Source organism: Limtongia smithiae (genome assembly GCF_038497785.1).
Source record: "Limtongia smithiae strain NRRL Y-17922 unplaced genomic scaffold V1518scaffold_14, whole genome shotgun sequence".
Taxonomy (NCBI): Eukaryota; Fungi; Ascomycota; class Lipomycetes; order Lipomycetales; family Lipomycetaceae; genus Limtongia; species Limtongia smithiae.
In genome coordinates this window covers 246,827-273,378 of record NW_027117635.1, presented here as the reverse complement: position 1 = coordinate 273,378, position 26,552 = coordinate 246,827, and the positions used below count along the sequence as shown (strand labels likewise).

The window sequence follows — 26,552 nt, the reverse complement described above, 5'->3', positions numbered from 1 at the left end:
CTGCTGCGTGCGGCTTACGTTGCAGTGCCCCCACTCGGCTATAAATTGCTAGCGGGTATGAGCGTATTGCGTATAAGCTTCGAGAGTGCACTCTCAGGCACATCTCAGCGTGCTTCTAAACGCGTATAGTGGCCGGTGGCATTCGTAAGCCCGGTGTCAGCGCCGGCGCGAAGAGCAAGTGGTCAGCCAAAGTCTCGCGTATTATATCTATACGCGTATACCCTGTCTCACCGAACCAGCCGCCAGTCCGAATTTTGGGGATTTCCGATGCACCGCCGCAAGCACAGGAAGTCGAAGAATGGCTGCCTGCAATGCAAGCAACGCCATATCAAGGTCAGCCCTGGCACCCCTTGGCGGGTGGGTCCTATAATACAATTCTATCTGGACTAATTGTTGTGTTTGTTTAAACAGTGTGACGAACACCATCCAAACTGCAGCGCCTGTAGGACATCGAACTTCAGCTGCTCATTTGAAGATGAAGTACGCCCACTGCCGCCCCGCTCCAATATTGCGCTGGACGCTTCAGTTCCATTGACGTCAGCCAGTAGCTCGCTCGTATTCGCGCCTGGTCGGTCATTCAGTCCTCACGAGATGTCCCCTTATCCACAGGGTGGAGACGTTATACCCGGCGCTCATCATGCATTATCTTCATCCAGCACCTCGATCTTTTGTTCCTCCGGTTATCAATCGAGCAGTAAAGATTCTCACGACAGCGCGCCGTTGCCGGAGGTAGCAGATATTAATATTCTCCATATGGAACTTTTATCTCACTTTCTATCTAACGTCGCAAGTTGGTTCTTTATGGAAAACGGCAAGCAGATATCCTTTCAGAGCTTCTTAATTCCGACAGCGTTGGAGCATCCATTCGTGATGTATGAGTTGCTTGCACTTTCGGCTTCTCACTTGAGCGAGAGCAAACCCGCCGACAAATCATCGCATTACTTGGAGATTGCATCTGCTTACCGGGGCAGAGCGCTCTCTGGATTGAATTCTGCGCTCGAAAATCTCAATGTGACAAACTGCAAGGCTGCTCTCTTCTTTTCGCATCTAATAGCAATCCATTCCTTTCGCGATACTTTTGCGTCGGCTGTGAATGGAACTCCGTTTAGCGGTTTTCTTCGCCAGTTTGTTGAAAGTATGTCTCTTCTTCGCGGCGTCAATACAGTTATATCTCCTTGGTGGGGCGCTTTGGCCGCATCTGATATGGGTCCTATTATGTTGTCGGCACACTACAGACGCGAAGCTGCCGCGCAACGCCGGGGATCAGAAGTAGCTCCTCTGAGAGATCTCGTGTTGTCAGCAGACATTAGCGACAACGTGCGATGTTTATATCTTTGCGAAATCAAGCATATGCAGGTCGAATTCGACTACTTTGCCAATATTGATGAAACTCATTTGAATTCTGTTCACCTGGTGTTTACTTGGCCGATGAAAGCTTCCAAGGAATTTCTTATACTATTGGAAGAACAGCGACCAGAGGCACTTGTTATTTTGTCTTACTACGGCGTTATCTTGCATCAGTCTCGACGAGCGTGGCCGATCAGAGATTCTGGCAAGTTTTTGGTTACTGCAATATCGTGTCATCTTGGTCGACGATGGGATACTTGGCTGAAATGGCCACAGGAAATGGTAACGACGACAATCCCGGTGTCTTCATTGCTTACTTAGCACTTCCAATTTGGAGGCTGTGTTGGTGTGCAAATGTGTCATAAGTTTACAGCCAAAAGATTGTTCATATGCCCTTGAAACTAAGCAGGCGTGTGCGCTGATCTCTCTTATCATCGATTGTTAACGGTTATAGAATTCGCTTCAAAGAGAATAGGAAATGGGTCCAAGTATAAGAAGTGCACAACGAAGTATCCCTTTATACTACTAGCGCTCGAAGAAAGTTTAGGAGTTGCAACACGGCATCAGACTACTATAACTGCTAGCAAATTGGTCATAGAGACGCCAGTTATCTGAACCCAAGCAACGTGATATTCTGTGGACATTCCACAACCCCCCAACACCTCTATTCAAATGAGAACAACAAACTAAAAAAATACATCACAATGATGCACTATTCGATTTCATTTGTCAAACTCATCCATCTCAGTGATATGCTCATCATGGCTTCTGCCTCAACCGAATGCTCCTGCACCTCTTATCTATTCGATACCCCATTGCTCTTATCATCACAAATATCATCGGTAGTGCATCCAACAGAAAGATAACCCACTCATGTGTGATCAAACAACTTGTCTTTCCCATAGCGTGTTCAACTGCCTTCACGATATTCCTCACCGTAATCGATATTCATCACAGTAATTAGAAGCTGATGTACTATAGACTGAGGAGAAAATGCTTGCCAAGATTTTTCGTGTGGAATTCATCGCCATGAGTTGTGCCTGAATGTCCCATATGCATATGCCAGATCCCAACAGTTATCACAAGGCGGACGAAAATGACAACTTGGATAATCATTGCACTGAGTATCACTTGCGCGCCAATCGTCTGACTAGAATCTTTATGTGACAGAGCTATTAGAATACCTCCGCCGACTTGGAATACAAATGCAATATAACCGTAAAAAATCCGCAGTTAAAAACCAGATCGCCCCGATGGAATAACACTCGCCATGAACGGAACTTATAATGTTACCGAGATACATGTGAACTGACGCAGCAACGAGAGTAGACGCAAGAAGGGATATATATCGATTGAACTGCATATGCAGCGGGGCGGAGTAATGTGGTAATTCCTGTGAGCCTGACAGTGCATCCAACAGTTTGAACTAGTAATTTATAGTGCAAGCACAATTCAGAAAAAAACATTTTGGAGACTTATCCCTCCAACAAGTCGAATAGAGCGGGGCTTGCATGTCTTCACAACGAGAACAAATTGTATCGACGCCTTAACCGCAAAAAAATGTCGCAAGACCGACGCGACCGGCGAAGAAGAGATAGTTATGGCATAATTGATATTAGCCACCGGTTATAGAAGGCGTGTCACTGCTGTATACATCAATCATGACTTACTTGTAGGTGAACTTGGCTGACGGTGCGTCATTCCTGCTACATATGCGTGGTGCTGGCGACTGTGAGGTCAGAACAGACAGATCGCACGTATAGTCTACAACCTTGCGTCGGTGGCGGTCTGCAGTAGACGCATAACGCTTGAATATCAATATAGCCAGGGGAATTTACCGTGTCTGCAGGATCTCTCTGAAGTCTAATTTCTCTGATAGCTATTTAGTGGAACTCAGTTCCTGGTGCATCTTCTGGGGCTCAAGCAATGAATTGATGCTTGATGTATGACAATTGAGTCGCGCTCTGTTCCGCGGTGATCGAGAATTTCGAAGCAGGCGTTCTGTAGTGCTCGTAAGTCCAACCCGCGCGGCTTGCTTGCCACGCCGCACTGTGCTAACTACAATAAGGTTAGCATGTCTGATCGACCTGCCCGCAAGCTTATTCGGCAAGGCTCCCGTGGAGTTTTCAGCCGCAGTAGCTAAGCCTATTTTGACGTAGCGGAAAGCTATACGCGTATTACGTTAACTTTGCAACTGTATTGAACGCGCGCCCCGCCTGAATCATGACGCTGAGGCCGAGCTTCAAGCTGTGCTCAGGCTAGCTCTCTGCCGTTCCTCTAATATTCACGCGTATTGTCATCTCACAAAGCCTTTTGCGACTGATTTTCATGTATCGAAGAAAGCACAAGAAATCGAAGAACGGCTGCTCACAATGCAAGCGTCGTCATCTCAAGGTAACAGGGTCATCGTATGGCTGAGGCTGTGAACGTCTCCCTTCAAGGCTAATTATTGCACGCAATAGTGCGATGAGCAGCGTCCAAAGTGCATTACATGTGCGACAGCAAATTTCAGTTGTTCATTTGAAAGTGAGGCACCTCGACAACCAAGTACCGGCGCGCAATCTGTCACAGTTTCGATTAGCGCATATTTATCACGCTCGTACAATCCACATGAGAATTCGAATGAAGGAATTCTGGTGCCTGAGACCGCAGATATTAATCCCCTTCATATGGAACTATTCTATCACTTCATGACAAATGTAGCGAATTGGTTTTATATGGACAACGAACAGGACATCACTTTCCCGAACGTCCTGGTTCCTGCAGCGTGGGAGCATCCGTTTTTGATGTATGAGTTGTTCGCATTATCAGCTTCGCACCTAAGTGAGAGAAGGTATGCGAAGTCATCATATTATTTACAGATTGCATCTTCTTACCACGTCACGGCACTATCCGGTTTGAAGACGGCTCTTGAGAATGTCGATATCACGAACTGCAAGGCAGTTCTCTTTGCTTCTCATCTAATTGCCATTCATTCCTTTCGCGATACGTTTGCATTGGCATCGACTGGAGCTCTGTTTAGCAGCTTCCAGCAGCGGTTCGTCGAATGTATGTCTCTTCTTCGTGGAGTTCGCACAGTTATATCGCCATGGTGGGCAGCCTTGCTTGATTCTGACATTGGGCCTGTTATTGTGTCAGCACGTCGCAAACGTGAAGTTGCTGCTGCGCGCGAAGGATCAGAAACAGCTCTCTTGAAGAATCTTGTACTATCCGCTGATATTAGCGAGCATTCTCGAGAAATATACCGGGCGACTGTTAATGAACTTCAAGTGGAATTCAATTATATTTTGAGTGTTGGCGAGAGCAATTTAAATTCAATTCATCTAGTGTTTACGTGGTTGATGACAGCCTCGAGAGAGTTTCTTGTGCTCCTTGAAGAACAACGGCCAGAGGCACTGATAATTTTGGCTTACTATGGAGTAATTTTACATCAGTATCGGAGTGTCTGGCCTATTCGCGATTCAGGGAAAGTATTGGTAACCGCCATAGCAGATCATCTTGGTCAGAGATGGGCTGCTTGGTTGAAAGTACCGCAGGAAATGATCACCGTATTGATTCCAGTATCTTGATGCTAGCAAAATATATCCACCTTCATTAGTATTTGCATGAGTAAATGATGTGTGTCTGTAATTGTCAAATATACATGTACCGCTTGTCGGCTCGAGTCGCAGTTATATGCTTACCAAAGACCGCGCGGCCGATCTGGATGAGGAAAGCGGTAATGATCAAGCCTGTCCTGTGAGGCGCGATTCTGTCCAGAACTGTCAAAGCATCTATTATGAATGAGTAGAATAAAGACAAGTATAAGCACCAACTAGTATATGAAGCGTCTATCAAGACACGTAAACCAATACTGAAATATACTGCGAACATACAACTGGAAACTCGCAGCCAAACACCAAACGCCAAAACTTTCCTCAGTCTTGTCATCAACTGTTCATTTGACAAACACAGTCATCTCAGTCGGGATTTCTTGCAAGCTCTCAGGCTCGGGAAGTGTTCTCCGGCGACCAATGTCGGTGCGGTACCACACTGCGCTAATTGCCAATACGAACATCATCGGCACGGCGTCAAATACAAAAATAACCCATTCATGAGTAAGCAAATATCCAGATGCGCCCATGCCATATTCGATGGTTCTGATGATATTTCGGAATGTAATAAGCACGCTGATAATATAAAGGCTGACTATAAGATATTGCCAGGACGTTTCGTAGTGTCCAAATTGCAACGAGCTTGACTTCTCACGGCGCATGCGAACGTGCCAAATCCAAGCAGTCGCAACAAAAAACAAAAAAATAATAATCTGCAAGATCATACCAGCTAGAATCATCCTTTCACCGACAGTTCGGGCAGAACTCAACGCTGCCATCAGGCCACCTCCGCCTCCTTGGATGCAAAAGCACAGGACGTCTCCGCAAACAAAGATCTTAGTCAGAAACTGGACCGGAATGATAGAATGCCGTTCTCCGTGAACAGAAATTACGACGCGAGCAAGGTACATGTAAACAGATGCCGCGAACAGAATGGGAGCGAGAAGAATAAGCATCGATTGACCGGCGTAGCTCACCAGCGATGTGATATGAGTGTGGGCACGAACTCTGAATGCATATCCGGCAAGTTCGACTACTCGTTATTAGCATAGTCCAACAGAAGACAGTCCGAGGCACTAACATATCGCACCGATCAGAAGAGGAATGCAAAACCGCTTGCGTGTTTTCATAATAAACACACAATGCACCAATGCGAGAGCCGCAAATATTACTGCAACCACAACGGCACCTGGAACGGAAGGATAGTAGTACCATAGACGATACCCGCTTTTAAGCGTAGGGGGTAGTGCCATATCGTATGCCGTAATGAGCAAGTACGTGGACTAGCGGCGTGATGAAGGACACACGCTGTGAATGTGTAGCAGCGACCGGTCCTGGTGGATGCGTAGCTTATATATAACCCGACGACCAGCATAGCCGATAGCAAAATGTCAAACACGCGTATTCAGAGCCGAGTGAGCTCGTAGCTGCAGATGCCCGCTGAGATTAATTACATGGCTGCCGCCTATCTCGTAAAGTTTGACTGAAGAGGGGGTTCGACCTCGCCTAAGATTCCTAACAATCAAACAATAGAACAATGACGCGGACAGTTTGTTTCCTCTCTATGTGTCACATAGATTTTTCTGGACTATCTTGGAGTACGACTTCATGGACGTGAGATTCCTATTAGAAGGCCCGAAACGCCAACCTGCGGAAACAAGATCTGCCACTTGGTATGAATCGCCGCACGCTAACTGAAATACGTTAGCGTGATAGCCATAATAGGTAGCTAAATCGACAAAAACGTTAGCGAGTTTTTAGCGGCAGGCGCTAAAACTAATCAGCATTAGCGCCATTGAATACTCGTATTACGTGTACTGGGGTGGCGAGCAGCGGTCGTGCGGCGGTCCAGCACTCCCCGTCTGCGGCTGCAGCGCGCATAGCTCTCTATCACTATTTCAGATCCGGCATATAACAATACGCGTATTACCATCTTACAAGTTAACACAGACTACTGTTCTTTCGCTTCGATGTACCGAAGACGACACAAGAAATCGAGGAACGGTTGCTTACAGTGCAAGCGCCGCCATCTCAAGGTACGTGCCTGGGAATAAGATGCTGAAGTTCAAGGCTAACTACTAGATACTACAGTGCGATGAGCAGCACCCCAAATGTGTCACATGTGCGGTAGCAAATTTCAGTTGCTCGTTTGAAACTGAGATCAATACACAGCTCGACACAAGATCGCCGACCGTGACATCGTCAACACGCACCTCAGAATCGTGTTCGCCAGACCCGCTCGTCATTTCTCAAGACAGCGCGCAATTGCCTGGAGTCGCGGATATCAACAGTCTTCATATCGAGTTATTTTTTAATTTTATAACGAACATCACAAACTGGTTTGGCAGGGACAACGAAGAACAGATTGCATTTCAAAAGGTCCTAGCTCCAATAGCGTGGGAGAATCAATTTCTGCTATGCGAGTTGCTTGCGCTTTCTGCATGCCACTTGAGCGAGAAGAAATCTGATAAGGCATCGTATTATTCACATGTTGCGTCGTCGTACCAAGTCAGGGCGCTTTCTGGACTGAATATTGCACTTGCAAACATCAACAGTGCAAGCTGCAAGGCCGTCCTCTTTTTTTCTCACTTTATTGCTATTCATTCCTTTCATGATAAATTTGCGTTAACTACGAATAGGAGTATCTCGTTTGGCAATTTTGTACGCCAATTCGTCGAAAGCATGTCGCTTCTTAGAGGAGTCCGTACTGTAGTTTCTCCGTGGTGGAGCGCGCTAGTTAGTTCAGAGATGGGTCCTATCATACTGGCATCACAGATACAGCGCGAGTCTGCTCTTATACGGATGGGCTCAGAAACCGCATTATTGAAGGATCTTGTAATGTGTGCCGATGTCAGTGACAGTTGTCGAGACGTATACTTGTGTGCAATCCGTCAGCTGCAAGGAGAACTCGATTACTTCCTCCACGTCGACGAAAATCACTCAAATGCGGTTGATTTAGTGTTCACGTGGCTGATTACAGCCTCGAAAGAATTTCTCACATTGCTTGAAGAGCAGCGACCAGAAGCGCTCGTGATTCTGACGTACTACGGCGTTATTTTGCATAAGTTTCGCAACGCGTGGCATATCGGAGATTCTGGCAAAATTTTGGTGACTTCCATTTCGGAACAGCTTGGTCAAAGATGGAGTACTTGGTTGAAGTGGCCACGTGAATTGATAATGACATCTGTTTCCGTATCATCGTTAGCATAGAATAAATATGGCAAATAGTTTGTAATATGTTAGCTTTGCTTGCGGTCACGTGCAGCCGGAGGTCCTGCTGGCCAAGCCGGATGCAAATCGAGATCATGTCTCCCGCATTGCTGTTTGCATCTCTTTGCAATGATAAATGGTCGCGCCCTGACAGTTCACAGGGTCGATCGACCCAGAGGTGGTTGGTGGTCTGTCCCTCAGGAGTGGTCGCTGAGTTGTCACGTATCAGCGGTAGCACGAAATTTAGTGGCTGCGGCCTTGGCCGCAGGTTGCACCGTCTGCTAACTGATTGATGGCTATTAAATTAGCGACTGCTAACTAATTAGCGATAATACTGGATCTACAAGGACGTGCGTTTAAATTAGGACTCTTGCTCGGCTGTTTCCTCTCTGCGGCATGTAAATTGGGCAGCACTCAAGCAGTACCTGCGGCGCGGCATCAGAGCGCTGTCACTCTTATCCTCCACCTTTGTGAGCGCAAGCGTCAGCTGTCACTCAAAGTGTGCTACGACTACGTCGTCGCACTAAATCCTGCCTGTTAGAGTTTCGGATTTGCTGCCCCTTGGACACTGACGCGGAGTAGGCCTGCGTTGCTGAGCACTGCGAAGCGGGACGCCTGTCTGCGGCATCCAAACAGCCCGTGCTGACGCAAGTCCGGCGCATCGCCGATCGGGCCGCAAATTCGCAGCGCCGGCAGAAGCCACTGCACGTGCGCCTCGAACTGGCTGTGGCCCCGAGAGCGTGTGTTGGCGCATGGACCCGTTCGTTGCCTACCTGGTCTCGCAAACCGCCTCAACGGGGCAGGCGCCTGCCGAGTTGGGCCGCTCATACGTGAAAATGGGACTGCGGCTGACACCACGGTTGATACACTACTCTCCGAAACCTTATCTGATGGAGATGGGCTTCCTGATTAGGCGACGCGAGTCGGCGCCGCACGGCCGCGCTAATCCGCAAGTTGACGTGTTTGCGGTGACAGCGCCGTTCTCCAGCTTCTTAAGCCCACGCTCCCACTCAAGCATGTTCGCTCATACATGCTGCATGCGCAATGCGGATCTCTCTCGCCATCCTTCTGCCGCTTGCAGGAGCAGCCGTCGCTGCTCCGCTGGAGAAGCGCTCGACCAACCTTGTGGCAGAGCTTCTCGCAACCCTCGCCGAGAGCTTCGAAGCAGCTTCGCCGACTCCCTCCGAGACGGGCCTGTTTCTACTCGAGGAACTGCTCACGCCGCTGACGACCTCCAAGTACGCGACCTACGCCGGCGCGACCAACATCACTGCCCGCGCAGAGAACATTGAGCGCGTGCGCGCGTCGTTCACCTACGAAACACTCTCCTCCGGCGGCGCATATTATCCCGCCGGTGAGCTAGGTGTTGCCAAAAACGCGCTCGATGTCACAAACATTGCCGCGGACCTTACACCGCAGATCGAGGCTGCGGAAGTCGATGGGACAAAGGCCCTTGCAGACGTGTACAACGTGAGGCTTTGCGAATGCTCCATGCGCCTTTCATACCGGTGCTAACATTCTCCAGTACGGCGGCCTGACAACGCTCGACGACTATGTCAAGCTCTACAACGGCGAATGGACAAACTCTCTGCCTAACGGGCCCGACAAGGGCGTCCTCACGAACTATACGCAGGACCTCTTCTTTTCGATGCAGCGCCTGTCCACCTCCCCCTTCATCCTCAGGCGATTGCGGCCTTCCGCCGGCGTCTGTATTGCACTCACCGTCGACGACAAAGAGGCACGCACCTATGCCGGCGACCATCTCCCCTTCAGCGTCGACGACGAGACTGCGGTCAAGATCACCGGCAAGAGCCTGCAGCAGCTCTTCTACGAGGGTCGTTTGTTCCACGCGGACCACAGCAGTCAGGCGGATCTTGTGTCCACCGGCCGGTACTCTGCTGCATGCGACGCGTACTTCTATATCGCCGACTCGGGCGACTTTTTGCCGCTTGCGATCCGCACCAATGTCGGCTCCAACTTGATCTACACGCCGCTTGATAGCGAAGGCGACTGGATGCTGGCCAAGCTGATGTTCAACGTCAATGACTTCTGGTTTGCGCAGTGGAATCATCTCGCACAGACCCACCAGGTTGTGCAGATCGTGTGGATGGCCGCCATCCGCACGATCAGTCGCGATCACCCCGTCTTCGCGATCCTCAATCGACTCACCTATGAAGCGTTCTCCATCTCCGTGCTCGCACAGAGCATACTCTTCCCTACCGGTGGCGCGGTGGACCTCATCTTCGCTTACAGCGGCACCTCGGCGAATAACTACACCAATGACCGGTATTCTGGTGGCGCGGGCAAGTTCCGATCCAACTATCTTATCACCGATCTCGAGGGCCGCTGCCTGCTAGACTGCTTCGGCCCGCCACTCACACACTTCCCATATTACGAGGACGCTTACGCAATTCGCAAGGTGATCCGTAACTTCTTCAACACGTTCGTGCGATCGTATTACCCGACTGACTGCGACATCCAGCTGGACAAGGAGATCCAGGCTTGGGTCGCCGAATGCAATGGCCCCGCGGGTGTGTTTGATTTTCCCGCAACCATAACGACTATCGATACCCTGATCAATGTGCTCACGCACATCGCGCACCTCGTCTCCACTGCGCATCACGCCGTCAACACCAACGAGCTCCTCCAGGTCTCCGGTACACTTCCATTCAATCCCCCTGCGCTGTACGCCCCCATCCCCACCAAGAAGAGCTCTACAACAAACCCAGTCGACTATCTTCCCGGCATCGAGAAAGTCATCGAGCAACTTATCGTCGGCGCACTTTTCGCCCGTCCGCAGCTCGTCGGCACGGATCGCACGCTCTTGAACATGTTCAATAACGCCACCATGCTTGACCTCATGAACGAAGAGACGAAGTCCGCCAACGCGGTCTTTATGGTCTCGATGAAGGCTTTCAGCGAGAAAGTCAAGGCACGCACGTTCAATTCCAAGGGTTTGTCCCAGGGCATGCCGTTTCTCTGGCAAGCACTCGATCCCACCGTTGCGCCTTACTCCATTACGGTATAATTTTAGACGTCATATCACCGTCTTGGCAGCTATGTATTTTAATAACATTAGAGAATCAGCTTCATGCTATTACTGGTTGCACTAACAGTCTGCCTAAAATCCGCTATGCTGGAGTGAAGCAAATGCTCGTGCAGTGGACTGACCACAGCGCCGATATGCGTCTTCCTCGTCTTCCTCAACGTTTTGGTCAAGGCGCCAGATGTCCCAAATGTCGCACAAAATACAGTAGGGCAGGCGTCTCTGCCCTGCGTGAGGGTGCCCTTCTCAAAACTCTCACTCCAGTCGCAACGTAATTGACAACGAGGGGTACGGGGACGATACTGTATACTGCGACTATGCTAGTTCTCCCTCTAATAAAGAGTTGGGGCTTGTACTTCAGCCATGAAATATATCCGTGCGACTTGTGAGTACGCCGCAAGGATTGCGGCGCTACTTCTCCGCATTCTCACGAGCGTGTCGTGCTAGTGGTGCTGGTATATACATGACAGACTCCGCCGGATTCTGTTCCCTATCACCATCTCAAACATTTCACCATGGCTCCAACCTACACAACCTCGGTCTTTGCGCCTGATATCTTCCTCGGAAAGGTGGTCTTTTGCACCGGCGGCGCCGTACGTCTCCCTTGCTCTCTCCCTTTCGGTCTATCGATCTTCCTACTGATGACGGTCGCCAGGGCACCATCTGCAGCCACCAGATCCGCGCGCTCGTCACCCTCGGTGCCAACGCAACAATCATAGGCCGCAACCCCTCCACCACCGCCGCGGCTGCAGCCTCTCTGCAATCTTTACGTGCCGGAAGTAAAGTCCTCGGCATCAGTGCAGATGTGCGCAACCTCTCCGCGATACAAGCCGCTGTCGCGCGCACGGTTGACGAGCTCGGGGGTATTGACTTCGTGATTTGCGGCGCAGCGGGGAATTTTCTTGCAGATTTTCGACATTTGTCGGCCAATGCTTTCAAAACTGTGATTGAGATTGATTTGCTGGGGAGTTTCAACACGGTTAAGGCTGCGCAGGACAGTCTTATTAAATCAAAAGGTAGTGTTGTTTTCGTGTCGACAACGTTGCATTACTACGGCGTGCCATTCCAGAGCCATGTAGCGGCGGCGAAGTCGGGGATTGATTCGTTATCAAACGCGTTGGCGGTTGAACTTGGGCCGTTCGGGGTGCGGTTTAACTGCATAGCGCCAGGTACGTCTCTTTTTCCATGCGTTAAATGTGTTGATGTACTGATGAAGGTGCAGGACCGATCGAGGGCACGGAGGGACTTACCCGACTATTACCCAAAGATTTAAAGGAGAAAGCGCTTGCTGCGGTGCCGTTGCAGCGATTCGGAACCGTTGACGATATCGCAAACGCCACTGGTGAGTGTTCTCCTTGTACAGTTACTGTGCGACGTTAATTCGCAGTCTTCCTATTCTCCCCTGCCGCGTCCTTCATCACAGGAACCGTCGTCGTTGTCGATGGCGGCGCATGGCACATAGGTCAATCCACCCTGCCCTATCCCGAAAGCACGTCCCCCCTTTCCCCCTCCCCCCTCTTAGTCCTCTACGCAACCACTAATACCTCCCAGGCATACTGCACAGCGACCAGCTACCATTTATCAAGGGTCACTCCAAGCTATAACAGGTTTGCCCTTATTCCTTTGATTTGATCCTGCGGTGCAATAATAAAAAAATGATTGATAGAAAAGCAAGAGCCCCAACAAATTGACGCCAAATGTACTGTACAAAGTGTGCAACAGCCTCGGTGATCGTACACAGCTGCAAAAAAAAATAAGACAAATTAGTAGTATAACAAGATCTCTTCCTTGTTCAGTCTTTAGATCCGAACTTGAAGTTGAACTTTCCTGTGGCTTTGGCTAAAATGCCCCGCTTCGACGCGGCTTTTGACGTCGCAGCCGGCGATGACGAACGCGAGGACGACGAATGGCCGCCCGTGTTTTGTTTCTTGCGCTTCATCGACAACTTTAGAAGCTCATCGTCGTCCTGCTTTTCTTCCTTCCGTCTGCGCTTCTCGCTCAGCGCGTGTAGTTTTGTTAATGATTGTTCTTCTTGTTGTACGGTTACGACGGCACTCTCTGAAGGTTTGTCGGGTTGATGTTTCTTGTCACTGTCATTGTCGGAGGATTTCTCGGTGTCCTTCTCGTCTAGAGGTTCGGCGGAGGTAGGCTGTGATTGACTGTCTGAAGACTTTTCGGACGACGCCTTCGGCGAGAGCGAGCCCTCTTCGCTTGCATCTATTGCCTTATCATCCTCCACTGCGGGCTCGCTCACCAGCATATCTACCGGCTCGCTCGCCGGCTCTGTCGGTATCGCGGTCGCCGCAGCCTCCGCCTCGTCGTCAGAAGTATTGAAGTATTCCTCTTCATCGACCTCAATATCGCGTAATCTGTTCCATTGAGCATGATCAGCAGCCCTGCGTATCATTAGCGCTACATCCCACTTGACAGGCATGTGCTAGACTGACCTTGGCAGCTTTGCATCTCCCTTCGCCTCCGCAAGCGCAGCTTCCGCACGCAAGTCGACGTACCGCGAGAATAATTCTCGGATTGTGTCGAACTGGCTAATGGTCTTCAGTTGGTCGCCGTAGGTGCTCACAATGTGTATCAGCACGTTCTTCATGTTGCGTTGCAATTCCGGTCGTATTGTGCCCTAGATGCATAAGTTAATCATACGTTGCCGAGATATGAACATAGACCATACCATCCGGACAAATTCAAAGAACTCCAGACATGCCGAATTAACAAGATTATTTCGCGACGCTACCTCGAGCATCAACGTCACTACCGGCGCGAACAATTTTTCCTTTATCAGATGTCGGTAGTAAAATTCGTCATTCGTGGATAAACATTGCCGGAAGCACCGTAGCACTGCGAGCTTAAGTGACTTGTGCGGTGACTGAAACAGCTTTGCAAGGTTCGTCAACACGCTAGACTGTACGAGAAACAGCCGACAGCGGTATCCGTGTGCTTGGATAAAGACGAGGATGAGCGAGCACAGCGAGCAATATAGCGATGCGTCACTGAGAGACATGTGTTGCGGCATCTTGAGGTTAACGATCCTATCAAATAACCGCTTCACGGGTGTCTCATAAAACAATTCCAAAAACATCTCGGTCTCAGGATCATCGGAGGATTGCCGCAGCAGCATGTCGGATGACTTTGAGTGCATAATCTCCGAAGGTTGGCCTGAGTTTGCATTGAGCAGTGTCTGCAGCGCTTCAGCTGCCAGAGAGAAGACACCAAAGTCGGTTTCAGTAAGCAGTAGATCAATTAGAGCATCCACGACGGTAGCCTCGTCCGCAGGTTTGTTGAGAACCGCGACGCGGATCATGAACGGGTCGGTTTCGATAAGTGAGAGAATTAGTTCCGCACCGGCGATGCGGATGCCGCGTGCGGAGTCGTGGAGAGCAAAATGGATGACACGGAGGAGGCCTTTCTTGAGGAAATTGTTGTATAACGTGTGACGGTGGCTGTTTTGTAGGTTCTTGGAGGTCTGGCAGAACTGCTGGACAAAGCGGACTGCGTCCCGCTTCTTCGCAAGGGATGCAGGTTGTTGAGTTGTTAGTAGTGGTGAAGAGGAGTCGGCGACGGTGGAGTCTGTGGCGATGGGGTCCGTGGATGTGATTGCTTTACCCTCGGTCGGTGGAATGGAGGTGGGTTTGAAAATGTCGAAGAGAGCGGTGATAAACTCATCGTTATGTTGTAGACAGTTGATGATTTCAAAGTGATAAAAGTAAATCATCGAGTTGAGAAGGGAGAATGTCGCATCGTCAAGGAGGCGGGCGAGCACGACATCTTTCAGGTACTGCAGACGGAATGTGTGTTTGATCTTGTTGCGCACAGCTTCGTCGGGGATATGGACGACTTCTTTAAAACGAGATTCGTCCGAAATGTACTCGCGGTGGTTGGCCTTGTGGCCAGGAAACTCGGGGTCATCTGTGGGCCGTCAGTGACGTCATAGCCGAGTGCAGGAACTGGTTTCGTACATTCTAGGATTCCGACGACGCCGACGATGCATTCATCGAGAATGATTTTTTCGAGAATGGCGTTGTCATTCATGAGGACTGGAAGGTTAGCGATGTACTCGGGCAAGAATCGAGGAGCTGATAATGGAGGACGCACTGATAAGCTTCATGATGCGACATAGCGTGTGCAGGTCAGCGATGCTCTCGAGGTCCTCCGCCTCGCCGAGAAGAATGATGAGCTTGTTAATATAGTCCTATGACGTTAGCGTAAGCGCGCAAGAAAGGCTAAAGAAACGCACATGTTGTGTGATATCGTTTACGACAGACTCGCGGCCGTATTGCGAGTTCGAAGCGATACTGAGCCGGTTTTCGATGTCAGCGAGCGATGCTAGCGTCAGGTCCGGTGGGAGCGCGAGGGATGATCCATTGATGCCGTCGATGAGATCATCGGAGTGGATCTCGTCGAGATTGAGGTGCTTCTGGACGTCGGTGACAAAGTCCCAGATGGTGGCGCATCCATCGCTCTCCTGGAAGCTGAGCGCGAGGTCTGTCTCGTCTGGATCAGTCCAGACGATGAGAGTCTCTGCGCGTGTTAGGCGAAAGATGGTCAAGGAGAAGGATATCACGCGAGAACTGACCTTGCTGCTTCTGGTACTGGACGTGCTTGAAGATCTTTGTCTCCAGGAGGTACTTGCCGCCGTCTTCCTCGCTCTTGACGAAAATGTACGCGTCGTCCTGCAAGAGTGGTGAGTCCACACTTCATAACACAATACATAGACTAGCGCACGTTGATAAACTCGCCGATGCAGAAGCCGGTACCCCGGTCGTGCCAGTTCTCTTGCTGGAGCTCGTAAACTTTGACCCTACGCGGGATGCGGAGGACGTCGACGGACATTGGGAGGAGGCGGCGCACCGCGGGGAAGATATATCGAGTCGAATGAACGCGACGCGAGACAGAAAATACTGGACGAGGAAATGTAGAAATAGAAGAGAGGAGGAAAAGCGGAGAAAGCGCAAACAAAGCGGGTTTTGCCAGCGGAAGAAGAAGCGACGCGTGCGATGACTTTGCACCGCCACGCGGCGCGCCCCTGTGGCTGGTTCTGCGCCGTTCTGCCATCAGCACCACCAATCAAATTGCGTCTGTTATCCAGTTCTATTTACTTCTTCTATCTGCCAGCTATAGACGCACAATGCAATACAAATTCAATTGCTCTTCACCGCGCCGAAATGCGGTGCCACGCCATCCAGAGGACCCGCATTGGGCTGGACCCGCGAAATCAAGTCCCTGGGTCAGCTTTGTGCGGCTGCGCTGACCCGATTCCCGATGGCCTGACGAGCAACGCGAACTGCGCCATCTTTCTCTCCTTCCTCTCCTCATCCTCCTGTTCTTCACCGTGTCATCCCCTACCATGGCTAACTCTACTGCCGACAAATACGATGTTGTTATCGTTGGAGCTGGCGTCGTTGGCGCATCTCTGGCTGCAACTCTCGGCAAGCAGGGCCGGTCTGTCCTGGTTATTGGTATGCGCATCTCCACCAACATCTTCCCACCTTCCAAGCACCTCCCGCGTATTCTACAGCTAACACTCTCCTGCAGAGCGCGATTGGTCCGAGCCGGACAGAATCGTCGGCGAGCTACTGCAGCCTGGCGGCGTGCTTGCGCTAACCAAGCTGGGGCTGCGTGACTGTCTAGAGGGCATCGACGCTGTTCCTGTGTATGGCTACGACGTGTTCTACGAGTCTCAGGACGTCAAGCTACCATACACGCCCGACCCCAAGCATCCAGAGAAATCTCTCGAGGGCCACTCATTCCACCATGGACGGTTCATCCAGAAGCTCCGTGACGCCGCAAAGGCTGCGCCAAAGTAAGTCATCGAGCTTCCTCCGCCGCGTATGTGTGCTAACTTGTCAGCGTCACAACCCTCGAGGCCACCGTAAACGACCTCATCATCGACAAGGAGACAGGCCGCGTCTTTGGCGTGCGCTGCACCTCCAAGGACTCTGAAAATGCCCTACTAGTGAGCTATCCTAGCTCTTCTTCCTCTGGATCTTTCACTGACAGTGCAGTTCTCGGGCTCCCTCATCGTCGTGGCTGACGGCACCTTCTCCAAATTCCGCCGCGAGTTCGTGAGCACTGTAGTTCAAATACGCTCACATTTTGTCGGCATCATACTTCAAGACGCCGACGTGCCCGCGCCGAACCACGGTCACGTCATCTTGGGCCAAGACCACGCACCTATTCTAGTCTACCAGATCGGCACCCACGAGACCCGCATGCTCGTCGATGTTCAGGGCAAGCTTCCCTCTGCTGGCAACGGCGACCTCAAGCGCCACCTCTCCGAGGTCGTTTCCAAATCAATCCCGCAGCGCTTGCTACCTTCGTTCACAAAGGCCATCGAGTCTGACCGCCTGCGCTCAATGCCTAACTCGTACCTGCCGCCGTCCGACAATAACGTTCCCGGAGTCATCCTTCTCGGTGACGCGTACAACATGCGGCACCCACTCACCGGTGGCGGCATGACGGTGGCGTTCAACGACGTGTACCTCGTCTCCGAAATCCTCTCCCCCGCGAACGTGCCAGACCTGGACAACGTCGACCTTGTCGTCGCACAGCTCAACGACTTTTACTGGAAACGCAAGGCGCTGAGTTCGGTCGTCAACATTCTCGCCCAGGCACTGTATTCCCTGTTCGCTGCCAACGACGCCAGCCTCGTTCTGCTTCAGCGCGGCTGTTTCCGCTACTTCCAGCGCGGAGGCGCGTGTGTTGCCGAGCCTATCGGTCTGCTTTCTGGTGTCAAGCCGGTGCCGTTCCTACTTATCTACCACTTCTTCTCCGTCGCGTTCTATGCCGTGTTTTGCATGTTTAAAGACGCATCCCCACCGCAATACCCTGTGGTGTTCATCAATAGCTTTGCAGTCATCTACAAAGCCTGCGTTGTCGTTCTTCCCGTGTTGTATTCTGAGTCTAGATAGTGTTTCTCCACTGTGTCGCTTGTACCATACCTCCTTGCATGTACATTTGTATCTCATCTAATAATAGCTTAATTTCTTTTATTTATTGTTCCGAAGACTTGAAGTATATAATTGACCGCCACGCACATCTCTGCCCGTCTTCCCAACTCCGACTGTCCATCTGCACCTCAAGCCCAGCGCCATGTCCAACCGTATCCCACCGAAACCAGATATCAATACCCTCCCGCATACCACCGCCTTTGTCATCAGGCTCACCAAATGCCTGCACGAGTTCTTTCCCAGTGGTGGTTATACTCAAGCCTTCAATCGGTAGCAACGACGCTTCAACAGCTCTGTACTGTGCATCACTGCTATACAACTCGAGCGCTTCGAGTTCAAATTGATCCCCTTTCGAACGTTCAAAACATAATGCAAGGCCCGCAGTATAGTATATCACGTACAACGTACTCGCGCCGTACATCTTCACAGCTCCCGCATGCGTCGTGTCCCCGTCAGCATTACCAAATTCCGCAGTCTGCAGCCCGTGTTCCTGCAACGGCGCCAATGCTCTCAGATCCACGGCTTCTTCCGATGCGACAGTGATCGCGCGACCCAGGAGGCTCGCGATACCCGTCGGGTTGGCAGTGGATAATAATAACTGCATCGTATGATGAACAAGGTGGTCGGTCGCGTTGCGACTGATCTGTGATGAGCTGATGTGCTGGGACTTCGGGTTCGTGCTCGTGTTCGGTTTTAGTAGTACTAAAACTCGGCTGCATCCCACGCGTGCGTTCTGTTGTCACTTCGCCGTAAGCGGTTAGCATCCACCCTCTTCGAACACTGAGGCGCGCGTTCTGCTTCGCATACCGCGCCCCTGCTACTCTAACCCCATCGCCGCCATGGACGATCCCAACGACAACGACGACGACGCTGAAGAGCTTATCGCAGAAGTGCACACATTTGACGTCCTCTGGACCGCACAGGTCTCGCAAAAGTCTAAAGTATGGAACGACGGCACGCTCAAATTCCACACCTTCAATCGCCGCGCGATGTTATACTCCACCGCGCGTGTGTTGCAGGATTCCACATTTATCCGGAAATCCGAGTTGCGCGAGGGCGATACAGTGCGTATGGATAAACATCTTGTGAATATTGAGACCCGGAGCACGTCGTTCCTGCAGAATATCTCGTCCGTCATCGCGAAGCGCCGAAGGACTTCGCATCCACTTTCAGAGACGACGCCCCCGGCGATGAGGATGCGTGTGCGACGAGAAAGTAGGATACGAAATGCTTATTCGCGACAAATGGAGGATTCGCCGCAGGTATCCCATGCTCCGTCTGACACTGCGTCGGGAGGTGCGGGATCAGGATCACCGCCGGGGTCGACTATTTCGTCGCATCTGAGCACTCATTTATTGATACCGCTGTCGCCGGGGATGCAGAATATGCTTGCAAAAAGCTCTAGTCTACCGCTGCATATGCGCAAGTTTGCGCCAGCTCGACCGACTACGCCGATGACATTGAAGTCCACAATGCCGCGGAATGAAGTTACTCGATCCAAAATTCTGTTACCACATCTATCACACAACATCGCAACTGACCTTCGTGGCGTGTCAGCCGACTCCAATTCACCAGCTGGATTTTCAACAGCACACCGACAACCGCCGCAGCTCCCACTCCTCCAAAGTACGTCGAATTTAAGATCGTCATCTCCCTCGCCATCAGTACCTTTCTCCTCCTTATCGCCCTCACGTACGACTCCATCACCATCCCATCATGTGCAGCGCAGACCCGAACCCATGGGTACCCTCACTCCAGCACGACAAATCCCGGCACAGCCTTCTCCACAAGACAGGTCCGACGTAGACTATTCCATAGCCCAACAATGTGCTATGACACGATCAAGCACACGCAGTACCGCACCGTCATATGGCAACTACGCAAGCGACGGCGTCGTTGCTCTAGACGAGGACGACGAATTGGACAAGTTTGCCAAGCTTGACGATTTCGATGACACTGGAGTACTCGCCAACAATGATTCCACTGTCCTGAGCGAGCGCCGTCAAGGCCGCGACGAGCACCTGCCACAATACAACCACGCGCGGCCCCCGCAACTGCAAAACTCCTCCGCCGTCCATGCTACCCGCCTCCCGCAGCCTCTCGAGCCCATCGAACTTAGCCTCCCTCAATCCGCCCCCAAAAAACGAGGTCTCCTCTCCATCCCTCGTCGCGCAAACACGCGATGATTATTTTCATGCATAAAATAAATGCGCATTAACTATTACTAAGGTATATACAACAACATCCACACACTCCACGATATCTGAAACACAAGAGAACCTACCAACCCAACACAGAATACAATTACAAAAAAATATCACGCGAAACGATAATTTCACAAAAGGAGTGTACAAAATGAACGAATTACAAAACGAATGACTATGGTCAGTAAAGGAATGACATGGACTCATTAGATAGCAAATTTAGCAAAGCCACAACGCGAGAAAGAAATTTTAGATGCAAAACCAAACATAAAAGACAATCCGACATTTAGTGGTGGTGATGTCCTAATTTCGACACATCATGTTTTCCTATCACATGTTAGTCCGATCATTGACAAACGCAGTAGTAAATACTCACCATCACAGCAGGCCCGCACGTTCTCAAGGCGTTCAGCATTTTCCTCCTCCCGCAAAATCTGAGTACGCAGTTCTTCCATACTATTCCGCGCCCGCTGCGCTTCGTACACGCCGTTGGCGTCAATCCGCACCGGCAGCGGCGGCTCCGGGCTCTGGAACGAGCCCGTCGGGGGCCGCAAGAACGAGGTTAACCTGCCCATTGACCCCCGGCTTCCGAGCCTAAACGAGGCATTCTGTGCGACGGATTGGTTCAGTGTGCTATAGGACATCGATCGCGTCGTACTGTGTGATGAAGTGGTTGAGCGTCGTGAAGTTGCGCCCGCGGTGTTCACGTACTGTGATGTGCCCAGTGCGGTCCGTGGCACCGCGGTAGTAGGACGAACAGGCGGTGCAGCGCCACGGTTCTCCTTGCCAGGATCAGACTCCGCCGTCGGCTCCACCGCGTTCCGATGCACTAGTAAAAATGACAACGCGGTAACCCACCGCTCATGCACGTCGCCAGTCAAGCACGTGAACTTCACAATCCGTGACGCGGTGTGCACGATGATACTGCGATGATACAAGCCTGGTGGGAATGGGTTATCATCATATACCACCTCAACAGACTCGATCTGCGCGCTGCGCGCGCGGCTTTCGCTGCCTCCAGCTGCGGAGGCAGGATGCCGGCCCCATGTGATCGTGCGCGAGTACGGGTTCAACGAGAAAAATCGCTTATGTCGGTTTTCCGAGAGAGTCTGTCGTCCTGCTCGCCGAGTATACTTCCAGACGTAATCGCCGACCATGCATTGCGATACGCAGTGGTACACAAAAGGCGACGGCTCTGCTGCGCTTGGTCTAGATGGTGGCGTAGTCTTCGACGAAATCTCCGGCGACACGATCGCCTTGTCGGTAGTATCCGGAACCAATGTAAGGCTCTGCGACGGCTGTGCCTCAGACTGGCTAAGTAACTTGGCATATCCATCCTTGTCAAGAACGACCAACGACAACGCAGCTGCAGCGGATTCTAAACCCTGCTGTGTACCGAGTTTCTGTCTAGCAGCGCTCAGCTGCTTCAATAGGTCAGTATATTCCTCCTGTGGCAACACAGCAAGCGACAGCTCTGCAGCGTCAGCGGCAACAGTTTCCCGGGAAATTTCTTGATTCGCCTGGGCCTTCTCGTAAAGTTCGTCGTAATCATCCTCGGGAATCGCGACCAGCGACACCATCGCCGCGTCCGCGATCACGCTCTCTTGTGTAGGCTTCTGGCTCGCCTTTGCCTGAAGCTGGTTGTACTCGTCTTCGGGCACTGCGACGAGCGCAAAGCCAGCAGCTTCCGCAGCAATAGTCTCCGGAGTAACCATTCTTGCCGTATTTGCGTGCTCAAGCAGGTTGTCGTAATCATCCTTGGGAACGGAGACAAGCGAAAGGCCTGCGGCATCCGCGGCGACAGTCTCAGGCGTGATGAGTCGTTCAGCATTCGCCGTCGCAAGAAGGCTGTCATAAACGACCTTCGGAACGGCAGTGTACGACAACACCGCTGCATCTGCGGCGATAGTATCCGGAGTCACAACCCGCTCCGCATTTGCGCGCTCGACAAGACTCTCATACTCAGCTCTAGGAACAGCCGCAAATGATAGCGCGGCTGCGTCCGCAGCCACGGTCTCCGGTGTAACCACCTTCTCTGCATGAGAGCTCTCAACAAGAGCATCATAATCCGCCTTCGGAATAGCGACATATGATAGCGCAGCTGCATCCACAGCCACCGTCTCGGGCGTAATAATACGTTCCGTGTTTGCGCGTTCGACGAGATTATCATACTCATCTTTGGGAACAGCTGCAAACAATAGCGCAGTTGCATCCGCGGTCACCGTCTCTGGTGTAACAACCCGCTCCGCATTAGCACGTTCAACGAGAGCATCATAATCCGCCTGTGGCATGGCCGCAATCGACAACGCGGCCGCATCTGCGGCCACCGTCTCCGGAGTAACAACACGTTGAGCGTTCGCGCGCTCTATGAGCGTATCGTAATCCGCCTTCGGAATCGCGGCAAATGACAACGCCGCAGCATCCGCAACCACTGTCTCCGGAGTAACAATCCTCTCCATATTTGCGCGTCCAACAAGACTCTCATACTCTTCCCTTGGAACAGTCGTAAGCTCCAACGATGCCGCTTCGGCAGCCACTGTCTCGGGTGTAATACTGCGCGTTGCATTCGCACGTTCAAGCACTGTCTCAAAATACGTCTTTGGCACGGCAGTGAGGGAAAGTGCGGCCGCTGCAGCTGCGACGCCTTCAGCAGTCGTTACTTTTTCAGACTCGGCCTTGAGCGATGCATATTCCGTCTCAGGGATCGCGACCAGAGAGAACGCCGCAGCGTCTGTGGCGACGTCCACTGCAGTGCGCTTTGCACTTGCCTTGTCCACCAGCACGTTGTAGTCATCCTTGGGGACTGTAACAAGTGATAGCGCTGCCGCGCTCATTGCAACACTCTCAGCTGTAGCTGGCGTCTCAGCTTCGATCGCTTTGTTGGTAAGTTGCTCGTAGTCGTCCTTCGACACCGCGACAAGAGACAATAGAGCAGCGGCAGCTGTTACACTCTCGACCGTCGGCACTGCATTCGCTTTTGCAAGTAAACTCTCATACTCGTCCTTCGAGACTGCGTAAAGCGACAATTCCTCTGCGTCAGCGGCAACGCTCTCGACCGTGGGACTTGCATTCGCTTTCTCCATTAATGTATCATGCTCTTCCTTGGGTAATGCGACCATCGCCAACCCGGCCGCATCAGCTTTCACACTCTCAGGTGTGGGCATCGCATTCGCCTTCTCAAGTAGAGTATCATGCTCCTCCTTCGGCACCGCGACCATATTCAAGCTCGCCGCGTCCGCTTGTACGCTCTCAACTGTCGGTACAGCAGTCGCTTGCTTGACCAACTCGTCATGCACCTCCCTCGTTAGCGCAATGATGCCCAATCCAGCTGCCGCAGCGGTAACACTCTCCGCTGTTGGAATTGCACTTGCTCTTTCCAGCAAGTTGATGTAATTATCCTCCGGCACGGCCACGAGTGCCAATGAAGCGGCAGCGGCGGTGACACTATCCACCGTCGGCTGCGCATTAGCTTTAGCAACGAGTGCGTCGTATTCAACCTGCGGTACTGCCGCCATATTACATGTCACTGCATCCGCAACGACGGTGATAGGTGTGATTTCCCGTGTTGCCAGAGCTTTCGCCGCCGCGGCGGACATGTTGGCAGTGTACTCCTCGCTCGGGATGGCAACATACGACAATGCGGCCGCGTCGGCAGCAAGACTTGCTTCGGTGACCTCGCGTGAGCTGAGCGCATCCGCAGCTGCCTGCGCAACGGTGGCGTCGTATTCATCTTTCGAAAGTGCGACATGAGATAGCATTGCGGCATCAGCCCTGACTGAATCTGCAGTAATCGCCCGCGATGCCAACGCGCTGGCCGCGGCAGCTGTCGCAGCTGTAGCCGCCGCCGCGCCCATGGCTGTGTCATACTCTCCTCTTGATAGCGCGATTAACGCCAAACTTCCCGCATCAGCTCTCACAGACTCGGGCGTAATAACCCGCGTCTCGAGCGCGCTCATTGCAGCCTGGGCGAGCATCCCGTCGAGTTGCTCTGGTGGAATTGCAATCATCCCCACCGTCTGTGCGTCGGATACCACGCTCTCGGGCGATATCTGTCTCGACTTGAGTGCGGTAATCCCAGCCTGCCCGAGCACGGCGTCGAAGCTATCATTCGTCATCGCAACCATAGACAGCGATAATGCGTCCGCAGCGACTGTGACGGGAGATACCTTCCGGTTTGCGAGTGCGTCGGCTTTCGTGCTGAGCAGAAGTGCATCGTATTCCGCTGTTGTGAGAGCAATCATATCTACCACCTTTGCATCAGCACGCACTCCATCTTGCGTGATTTCGCGGTTGATCAAGTTATTATAGTCGTCCTGAGAGAGAACTATCATATCCAGCGCCGCAGCGTCAGCGGTGACACTCTCTACCGTCGGTAAGCGACTAAGTTCCTCCGCAGTGCTGAGCGGCAGAGAGGCTGGCTTGCTAGGTGTAACAGAGTCATCCGACGAACCGTCGCCAAGCTCGTTGTACAGAGGCTGCGGCGTGTTGAAATTTCCACTGTTCCGGCTGAACAAGTTCGACTTCTTGAACAATTGTGCGCGAATTCGACTCGATCCCATTACATCGTCGTCGTCGTCTGTCATGCTATCCACCGAGCGCACAGAGGTGTTGCTGTTCAATCCGCGCATGCCAATATCGGAGCCAGTCTCTGTATCGTGATCCAACACTTCGTGAACGGATTCCAAGCCGGTATGATACGCCTCGGTCTCAGTTTGCGTGCCGTCGTCGTCACCGCTGGTAGGATAATCATTTGCGGTTTCGAATGACTCGGTGTCGTCGCCGGAAAGCGATTCTGCCGCGCTGACAAAATTGTCGCTATCGGTCCCGTTGAAGGTTTCCCAATTCATGTCGCGCTCGGGGTCGTCGAGATCGGCCGAGAGACGGTACTGCGATCTGCGCCCGCCTGCGCCGAGGAGCGTTCGGCGGATGGGCTGGGCTGAGGTACCTCTGTCGGAACCGAGACTGTTCTTGGTCTTCTTAGGACCTCTTGCCAGACGCATGGCATCCATTTCCTCTTGAGATTCGGCAAGCAAACGGCGCAACTCTGCCTTCTCTGCCTTTTCCCGGAACATCGAATTTCGCAATGTGGTGATTGTACGATGCGCATGCGCAAGCGACGCGTTGAGCGTCTGCCCCTCTAACCCCGCATGATGCGCCGGCGTCATTTTCACCGGTGATATAGGGGGCGAGCGTTCCGGCGTCTTTGGCTCGTCCGAGAACTCGTCCCCAGACTGCACAAGCCCGGTCTCTGGGATATTATTCCCGTCGTCATGATCCGGACTCGAAGACTGCAGCTCCGTAAGTTGCGTGCTGAGCACATCTACCGATGCCGTGAGACCGTCGTTTTGCTTGTTGAGCAAGGAGATGGTTTGTTCGTAGTTCGCCATGTCGGTATCGTATTTGGCTTGCCATGACTCTAGTTGCTCGGCGAGGTCGTGTTCGCGCTGTTGTAGAGCCTCGATGGTTTCGAGTTGCGCGGTGTAGAGTTGGAGTGTTTTGCTGTTCTCGAGATTTATTTTAGATAAACGATCTGAGCCGACCGCAGAATCGGACTCGAGTTGCTGGATGCGCATCTCGAGGTTCCAGTTCTCCTCCTTATACTTCTCTGCACGAAATCAGCACCGCACACGCTTACCACTCAATCCACACAGTGCATACCTTCAGACTCGTCTAGCTGCCGCACCCGGGCCTCAAGATTTTCGATCGTAATCACGAGTGTAGAGCGTGCGGCATCGGCTTCCTTAAGCTTGTCGTCCTTCTCGGTCGCAAGCATCTGCAGCCGTCGACACTCCACGAGCAACTCTTGTCCGATGTCGGTCACAAACTGCAGATCCTGCGGCCGCGTAGCTGAGTTCCGCTGTTTGCGAGTCGTCGTGCCTGATGTGCGTGCACTGAGCAGGGGCGCATTTTCCTGTTTCATTAGCCCATGGTTCTCTCTCATCTTTATGAGCATGCGCACGCAAACACACCTTTCCAGATATGGATATAGGCGTCGTAGACGCCCCTCGGGAGTTAAAAAGCCGACTAGACTCGTACGCGATGTCTTGATATCCGCGTTGCAGTTCCTCGATGCGCTTCGACCATGCTGCGCTCGCGATGTCGTCGCCGTCCTGTATGCGTCAGCCTTCTCCCTCCCAAGATCGTCACCCAGGGCAACAGAACATACAAATGAGGCCATGGTGGCGTGGTACGC

General features: G+C 52.0%; 11 protein-coding genes across 11 annotated transcripts; 7 read left to right on the top strand and 4 right to left on the bottom strand.

The window, feature by feature from the left end:
• Positions 1-82: 82 nt before the first annotated feature.
• V1518DRAFT_422688 (uncharacterized protein) lies at positions 83-2,034 on the top strand. The gene is made up of 2 exons (XM_066905514.1): positions 83-333; positions 412-2,034. Exons 1-2 carry the CDS (start codon positions 268-270, stop codon positions 1,666-1,668), a joined length of 1,323 nt encoding a protein of 440 aa, XP_066757409.1. The 5' UTR covers positions 83-267; the 3' UTR covers positions 1,669-2,034.
• A 1,479-nt stretch (positions 2,035-3,513) lies between these two features.
• V1518DRAFT_422684 (uncharacterized protein) lies at positions 3,514-5,019 on the top strand. Its single transcript, XM_066905513.1, has 2 exons — positions 3,514-3,741; positions 3,810-5,019. Exons 1-2 carry the CDS (start codon positions 3,676-3,678, stop codon positions 4,914-4,916), a joined length of 1,173 nt encoding a protein of 390 aa, XP_066757408.1. The 5' UTR covers positions 3,514-3,675; the 3' UTR covers positions 4,917-5,019.
• Positions 5,020-5,284: 265 nt separating this feature from the next.
• Positions 5,285-6,193, bottom strand: V1518DRAFT_377762 (RTA1-domain-containing protein; the record flags this gene model as incomplete). Its single annotated transcript, XM_066901588.1, has 2 exons — positions 5,285-5,973; positions 6,022-6,193. 2 exons carry the CDS (start codon positions 6,191-6,193, stop codon positions 5,285-5,287), a joined length of 861 nt encoding a protein of 286 aa, XP_066757407.1.
• A 561-nt stretch (positions 6,194-6,754) lies between these two features.
• V1518DRAFT_397926 (uncharacterized protein) lies at positions 6,755-8,462 on the top strand. The gene is made up of 2 exons (XM_066901832.1): positions 6,755-6,976; positions 7,032-8,462. The coding sequence occupies exons 1-2, from the start codon at positions 6,911-6,913 to the stop codon at positions 8,148-8,150; spliced, it is 1,185 nt and encodes a 394-aa protein (XP_066757406.1). The 5' UTR covers positions 6,755-6,910; the 3' UTR covers positions 8,151-8,462.
• Positions 8,463-9,159: 697 nt separating this feature from the next.
• Positions 9,160-11,559, top strand: V1518DRAFT_422676 (lipoxygenase). The gene is made up of 2 exons (XM_066905512.1): positions 9,160-9,620; positions 9,676-11,559. The coding sequence occupies exons 1-2, from the start codon at positions 9,195-9,197 to the stop codon at positions 11,176-11,178; spliced, it is 1,929 nt and encodes a 642-aa protein (XP_066757405.1). The 5' UTR covers positions 9,160-9,194; the 3' UTR covers positions 11,179-11,559.
• A 152-nt stretch (positions 11,560-11,711) lies between these two features.
• Positions 11,712-12,800, top strand: V1518DRAFT_429594 (uncharacterized protein; the record flags this gene model as incomplete). Its single annotated transcript, XM_066906140.1, has 5 exons — positions 11,712-11,789; positions 11,852-12,365; positions 12,419-12,538; positions 12,584-12,685; positions 12,748-12,800. 5 exons carry the CDS (start codon positions 11,712-11,714, stop codon positions 12,798-12,800), a joined length of 867 nt encoding a protein of 288 aa, XP_066757404.1.
• A 188-nt stretch (positions 12,801-12,988) lies between these two features.
• Positions 12,989-16,038, bottom strand: V1518DRAFT_429593 (component of IIS longevity pathway SMK-1-domain-containing protein; the record flags this gene model as incomplete). The annotated part of the gene is made up of 8 exons (XM_066906139.1): positions 12,989-13,592; positions 13,644-13,828; positions 13,880-15,114; positions 15,165-15,242; positions 15,301-15,397; positions 15,443-15,726; positions 15,782-15,878; positions 15,931-16,038. The coding sequence occupies 8 exons, from the start codon at positions 16,036-16,038 to the stop codon at positions 12,989-12,991; spliced, it is 2,688 nt and encodes an 895-aa protein (XP_066757403.1).
• A 477-nt stretch (positions 16,039-16,515) lies between these two features.
• Positions 16,516-18,211, top strand: V1518DRAFT_387890 (squalene epoxidase-domain-containing protein). The gene is made up of 4 exons (XM_066901724.1): positions 16,516-16,664; positions 16,741-17,008; positions 17,056-17,161; positions 17,211-18,211. Exons 1-4 carry the CDS (start codon positions 16,553-16,555, stop codon positions 18,114-18,116), a joined length of 1,392 nt encoding a protein of 463 aa, XP_066757402.1. The 5' UTR covers positions 16,516-16,552; the 3' UTR covers positions 18,117-18,211.
• On the bottom strand, positions 18,143-19,070 carry V1518DRAFT_422664 (uncharacterized protein). Its single transcript, XM_066905511.1, has one exon. It carries the CDS (start codon positions 18,757-18,759, stop codon positions 18,199-18,201), a length of 561 nt encoding a protein of 186 aa, XP_066757401.1. The 5' UTR covers positions 18,760-19,070; the 3' UTR covers positions 18,143-18,198.
• Positions 19,037-19,309, top strand: V1518DRAFT_368601 (uncharacterized protein; the record flags this gene model as incomplete). Its single annotated transcript, XM_066901246.1, has 1 exon — positions 19,037-19,309. A coding segment is annotated over one exon (273 nt), but the record flags the coding sequence as incomplete, so codon positions are not given.
• A 1,367-nt stretch (positions 19,310-20,676) lies between these two features.
• V1518DRAFT_377631 (meiotic cell cortex C-terminal pleckstrin homology-domain-containing protein) lies at positions 20,677-26,424 on the bottom strand (the record flags this gene model as incomplete). Its single annotated transcript, XM_066901585.1, has 5 exons — positions 20,677-21,657; positions 22,942-23,612; positions 24,624-25,964; positions 26,018-26,270; positions 26,329-26,424. Coding segments are annotated over 5 exons (3,342 nt in total), but the record flags the coding sequence as incomplete, so codon positions are not given.
• Between the last annotated feature and the right edge of the window lie 128 nt (positions 26,425-26,552).